The following is a 5,921-nucleotide window of genomic DNA, read 5'->3' as shown; positions in this document are numbered from 1 at the left end:
GCAAAGAAGAGAGTTACTTCAATATGATGTAGAAAAAGAGACCCACCCTACATTGCATCATGGCTTCTTTGCAAATAGTACACACACACACACACACACACACACGTCATCTCCCTAATAATATACAAAGAATACTGGGTTTCACATCATCTTTACTTCTGTCATTCTTCTTGAACACACCCTTTGTCTAAATCTAAGACATTCACCCATACTCATATGAGCAAATGAGCTGCCTCACTGGGCTAAAGAGAGAGTGCTCTAATGATGTGTTCTTACAGACATCCTTATTCTGTGTCTGATGTTCATAACAAGATAACACTGATACTTGGTTCTACTGTAGGCAACACTGAGATGTAAGTGTCAACCTATGGTGCATAGATCCACAGACATTAAGGTAAAGCTACTCAAAGGTGGGTGAGTATTTTTGACACTCTACTCAAAATCCACTCTTCCCACTGACCCCATGACTTTTCTTGTAGATGCTAAAGACAGGTGCGCCTAATTCTTGTAGCAACTATGAGATAGAGTCTTTAGCCATGAAGGGGGCTTGAGCATGACATCATCTTGGGATAAATACTAATACCCTTCTGTCTTTAATGAAGGATTATATTGATTTAGGGGCTGGAATGAAGTGTAAAAGACACAGATACTAATTTTAATGGGAGATCAGCTAGTGTTAACCAACTTTGAACTTGTTGGTAAATGAATATTCCCACAAGTAATAGTGTATGGCAAAAGAAATTGAGAGTAACAATGTGGTGACAGTGAAATGTGTTAATTGTTATTCCATTATGGAATGTTCAGGTTGCAGTGCTGGTGTAATGGAACTACTTAGAGTTAGCTGCTATCAAACCAATCACTAACAGATACATCTGTTTCAAATGTCTTCATTTTGTGACACTTCTCTAGTTCCTTTGAAGTTTTGGATTTATAAAGAGTGAGGCCTAGGTATAATTCCTTCAGTACAACTCTTCCTTTAGTGGATGAATATGTACAAATCATTGTTATACACACTTGGTTCTTGATAGCTGAGATAGCCCCTTTAGAAACCTCTCTTTGGCCCCCGGAAAAATATGGTTGCAGCATCTATTTCCTAGAGCCTCGTTGCTATTAGCAAAGCCTTCTTCTCGGGTTTTCATGTTCTGGTAAAATACAAGGGCATGGCAGCAGTCACCTAGGTGAGCCAACAGGTGGTGCAGGAGGTGATACCTGGAGTGGCCTCCTGTTATCAGCGGTGGTAGTTCTTTCCATTTGAAGGCTGTGCATCTCAGATGTACACACGGGGAAAGAGAAAATGGGGACTCTGAAAGTCTTAGCAGACATGACCTACTCCCCACAGAATGGAGACAACACTCAGACATGTTCTAGAAAATTTGCCATTACCTAAGCCAGAGGTTTCCAGACTTTTTCAGAGTGTGGGCCATGTTTTAATATAGAGTAGCCTTGTGCATACCTCTCTTCCCATTCATAGCAAACATCTGTCCTACTGGTGCCAGAAGCTGAGACTGGGCGACGGGATGGATCACTTGATGATTACCTGTTCTATTCATTCTCTCTGGGGCACCTGGCATTGGCCACTGTCGGAAGACAGGATACTGGGCTAGATGGACCTTTGGTCTGACCCAGTATGGCCGTTCTTATGATCATATTACAGCCTGGTGGCAGCTAAAGTTATTGGTTACATGGAAATTATTAGGTGTAACGGGGGCTCACCTCTTAAAGACTGGAGGGCCTAAGGCCTGGTCTACACTACGGGTTTAGGTCGACTTTAGCAGCGTTAAATCGAATTAAGCCTAGACACGTTCACATGACGAAGCCCTTTCTTTCGACTTAAAGGGCCCTTTAAACCGGTTTCTTTACACCACCTTCGACGAGGGGATTAGCGATACAATCGGCCTTTGCGGGTCGGAATTGGGGTAGTGTGGACGGAATTCGATGTTATTGGCCTCCAGGAGCTATCCCACAGTGCTTCATTGTGACCGCTCTGGACAGCACTCTCAACTCAGATGCACTGATCAGGTGGACAGGAAAAGACCCGCGAACGTTTGAATTTCATTTCCTGTTTGCTCAGTGTGGAGAGCACAGGTGACCACGCAGAGCTCATCAGCACAGGTAACCATGATGGAGTCCCAGGATCGCAAAAGAGCTCCAGCATGGACCGAACGGGAGGTAAGGGATCTGCTCACCATATGGGGAGATGAATCAGTGCTAGCTGAACTCCGTAGCAGTAAAAGAAATGGCAAAGTATTAGAAAAGGTCTCCAAGGCCATGAAGGACCGAGGACATACCAGGGACACACAGCAGTGCCGCGTGAAAATTAAGGAGCTACGGCAAGCCTACCACAAAGCCAGAGAAGCAAATGGAAGGTCCAGGGCAGAGCCGCAAACTTGCCGCTTCTACGCGGAGCTGCGTGCCATTCTAGGGGGTGCAGCCACCACTACCCCAACCGTGTGCTATGACTCCGTCAATGGAGAAACACACAGGGAAGAGGGTTCGGGGAACGAGGAAGATGAGGATGGAGGTAATGTAGGTGGCTCACAGCAGCAAGGAAGCGGAGAAACCGGTTTCCCCAACAGCCAGGATATGTTTGTCACCCTGGACCTGGAAACAGTAACCCCCGAACTCACCCAAGACCCTGAGGGCACACAGGAGACCTCTGGTGAGTGTACCTTTGTAAATATTACACATGGTTTAAAAGCAAGCGTGTTTAATGATTAATGATTAATTTGCCCTGGCAATCGCGGCCAGTACAGCTACTGGAAAAGTCTGTTAACGTGTATGGGGATGGAGCGGAAATCCTCCAGGGACATCTCCAGAAAGCTCTCCTTCATGTACTCCCAAAGCCTTTGCAAAAGGTTTCTGGGGAGGGCTACCTTATCCCGTCCGCCATGGTAGGACACTTTAGCACGCCAGGCCAGTAGCACGTAGTCTGGAATCATTGCATAACAAAGCATGGCAGCGTATGGTCCCGGTGTTTGCTGGCATGCAGACAACATCCATTCCTTATCTCTCTTTGTTATCCTCAGGAGAGTGATATCATTCACGGTCACCTGGTTGAAATGGGGTGATTTTATTAAGGGGACATTCAGAGGTGCCCGTTCCTGCTCTTCTGAACAGAAATGTTGGGAGGGGTGAAGTGATCATCCCAGAGAATCATGTGTGTGTGTGGGGGCGTGGTTTACTTGGGTTTGTGCTGCATGTTAACCCGGAAACCACAGCCCCTCCTTTTACATTGAAAACCCATTTTAAATGGCCAACCCAATTCATCCTTGATATGGGAAATGCGTTGCTGTTTGAAACCATTCCCACATGTTAAGAAGGTTAAAAAAGCCAAAAGACTGTGGATTACCATGGCTGGCTGCAAGCCAAAATCTGTTGCCTGGCACTGCGTGAGTGATCTCTCATACCAAACCGGCAGGCAGAGGAAAAATGCGACCTTGTAACGAAAGAGTGTACCCATTGTTCTCTAAAATGTGTCTTTTTTAACCACCTCTCCCTTCTCCTCCACCAGCTGCAAATGTTTCTCCTTCGCAGAGGCTAGTGAACATTAGAAAGAGAAAACGGAGGACGCGGGACGATATGTTCACGGAGCTCCAGATGTCCTCCCACGCTGATAGAGCACAGCAGAATGCGAGGAGGCAGTCAATGTCAGACATGAGAAAAGCACAATATGAACGAGAGGAGAGGTGGCGGGCTGAATGGCGGGATGAAAAGAGCAAGTGGCGGGCTGAAGATGATAGGTGGCGTCAGCTTGCAGACAGAAGGCAAGAGTCAATGCTCCGTCTGCTGGAGCATCAAACTGATATGCTCCAGCGTATGGTTGAGCTTCAGGAAAGGCAGCAGGAGCAGAGACCGCCGCTACAGCCTGTGTAACCAACAGCCCTCCTCCCCAAGTTCCATAGCCTCCTCACCCAGATGCCCAAGAACACGGTGGGGGGCCTCCGGCCACCCAGTCACTCCACCCCAGATGATTGCCCAAGCATCAGAAGGCTGGCCTTCAATAAGAGTTAAAGTTTTAAAATGCAGTGTGTCCTTTTCCATCCCTCCTCCCCCACCCATCCCGTGCTACCTTGGCAATTATCCCCCTAGTTGTGTGATGAATTAATAAAGAATGCATGAATGAGAAGTAACAATGACTTTATTGCCTTTGCAAGCGGTGCTCGAAGGGGGAAGGGGAGGGTGGGGTGGTTTGTTTACAGGGAAGTAGAGTGAACGGGGGGGGGGAGGGGCGGAGGGTTCATCAAGGAGAAACAAACAGAAGTTTCACACCGTAGCCTGGCCAGTCACAAAACTCGTTTTCAAAGCTTCTCTGATGCACACCGCACCCTGCTGTGCTCCTCTAACCGCCCTGGTGTCTGGCTGCGCGTAATCAGCGGCCAGGCGAGTCGCCTCAACCTCCCACCCCGCCATAAATGTCTCCCCCTTACTCTCACAGATATTGTGGAGCGCACAGCAAGCAGCAATAACAATGGGGATATTCTTTTCGCTGAGGTCTGAGCGAGTCAGTAAGCTGCGCCAGCGCACTTTTAAACATCCAAATGCACATTCCACCACCATTCGGCACTTGCTCAGCCTATAGTTGAACAGGTCCTGACTCCTGTCCAGGCTGCCTGTCTACGGCTTCATGAGCCATGGCATTAAGGGGTAGGCTGGGTCCCCAAGGATCACGATAGGCATTTCAACATCCCCAACGGTTACTTTCTGGTCCGGGAAGAAAGTCCCTTCCTCCAGCTTTCGAAACAGACCAGAGTGCCTGAAGACGCGAGCATCATGTACCTTTCCTGGCCATCCCACGTTGATGTTGGTGAAACGTCCCTTGTGATCCACCAGGGCTTGCAGCAGCATTGAAAAGTACCCCTTGCGGTTTATGTACTCGGTGGCTTGGTGCTCCGGTGCCAAGATAGGGATATGGGTTCCGTCTATGGCCCCACCACAGTTTGGGAATCCCATTTCAGCAAAACCATCCACTATTGCCTGCACGTTGCCCAGAGTCACTACCCTTGATATCACCAGGTCTTTCATTGCCCTGGCAACTTGGATCACAGCAGCCCCCACCGTAGATTTGCCCACTCCAAATTGATTCCCGACTGACCGGTAGCTGTCTGGCGTTGCAAGCTTCCACAGGGCTATCGCCACTCGCTTCTCAACTGTGAGGGCTGCTCTCATCCTGGTATTCTGACGCTTCAGGGCAGGGGAAAGCAAGTCACAAAGTTCCATGAAAGTGCCCTTACGCATGCGAAAGTTTCGCAGCCACTGGGAATCGTCCCACACCTGCAGCACGATGCGGTCCCACCAGTCTGTGCTTGTTTCCCGGGCCCAGAATTGGCGTTCCACACCATGAACCTGCCCCAGTAACACCATGATTTCCACATTGCTGGGGCCTGTGCCTTGTGAGAGGTCTATGTCCATGTCAATTTCCTCATCACTCTCTTCGCCGCACTACAATCGCCTCCTCGGCTGGTCCGGGTTTCGCCTTGGCATGTCCTGGCTCTGCATATACTCCAGGACAATGCGCGTGGTGTTCATAGTGCTCATAATTGCCGCGGTGATCTGAGCGGCTCCATGATCCCAGTGCTAGCTATGGCGCCTGGTCTGAAAAAAGGCGCGAAACTAGTATCTGACGGACCAGGAGAAGGAGGGAGGGCCGAGTGACGACATGGCGTACAGGTACAGGGAATTAAAATCAAGAAAGGTGGTTGTGCATCAGGGAGAAACACAAACAACTGTCACACAGAATGGTCCCCCCCAAAGATTAAACTGAAAACCCTGGGATTAGCAGGCCGTTGATTTCACGGAGGGAGGGGAAGCAAATGAATACAGAACAAATCTATTTTTTACATCTTAAGCTGGCAGCCGACGGTGCAGCATGACTGATAGCCTCTGCAGTACGATGACGATGGATACCAGTCATAATATACCAT

General features: G+C 48.7%; 1 protein-coding gene across 1 annotated transcript; it reads left to right on the top strand.

Annotated features, from left to right (window-relative positions):
- Positions 1-474: 474 nt before the first annotated feature.
- LOC128829866 (myb/SANT-like DNA-binding domain-containing protein 2) lies at positions 475-4,117 on the top strand. The gene is made up of 2 exons (XM_054015723.1): positions 475-2,659; positions 3,512-4,117. The coding sequence occupies exons 1-2, from the start codon at positions 2,119-2,121 to the stop codon at positions 3,871-3,873; spliced, it is 903 nt and encodes a 300-aa protein (XP_053871698.1). The 5' UTR covers positions 475-2,118; the 3' UTR covers positions 3,874-4,117.
- The last annotated feature ends 1,804 nt before the right edge of the window (positions 4,118-5,921 follow it).

This window comes from Malaclemys terrapin, chromosome 1 (assembly GCF_027887155.1).
Source record: "Malaclemys terrapin pileata isolate rMalTer1 chromosome 1, rMalTer1.hap1, whole genome shotgun sequence".
Classification (NCBI taxonomy): domain Eukaryota; kingdom Metazoa; phylum Chordata; order Testudines; family Emydidae; genus Malaclemys; species Malaclemys terrapin.
The sequence above is the reverse complement of the archived record's forward strand: the minus strand, read 5'-3'. Positions and strand labels throughout refer to the sequence as shown.

Coding starts and splice junctions, on each gene's coding strand:
- LOC128829866 (XM_054015723.1), top strand. CDS start 2,119: ATGATGGAGTCCCAGGATCGCAAAAGAGCTCCAGCATGGACCGAACGG. Junction 2,660..3,511: donor GGGCACACAGGAGACCTCTG/GTGAGTGTACCT, acceptor CTCCTCCACCAG/CTGCAAATGTTTCTCCTTCG.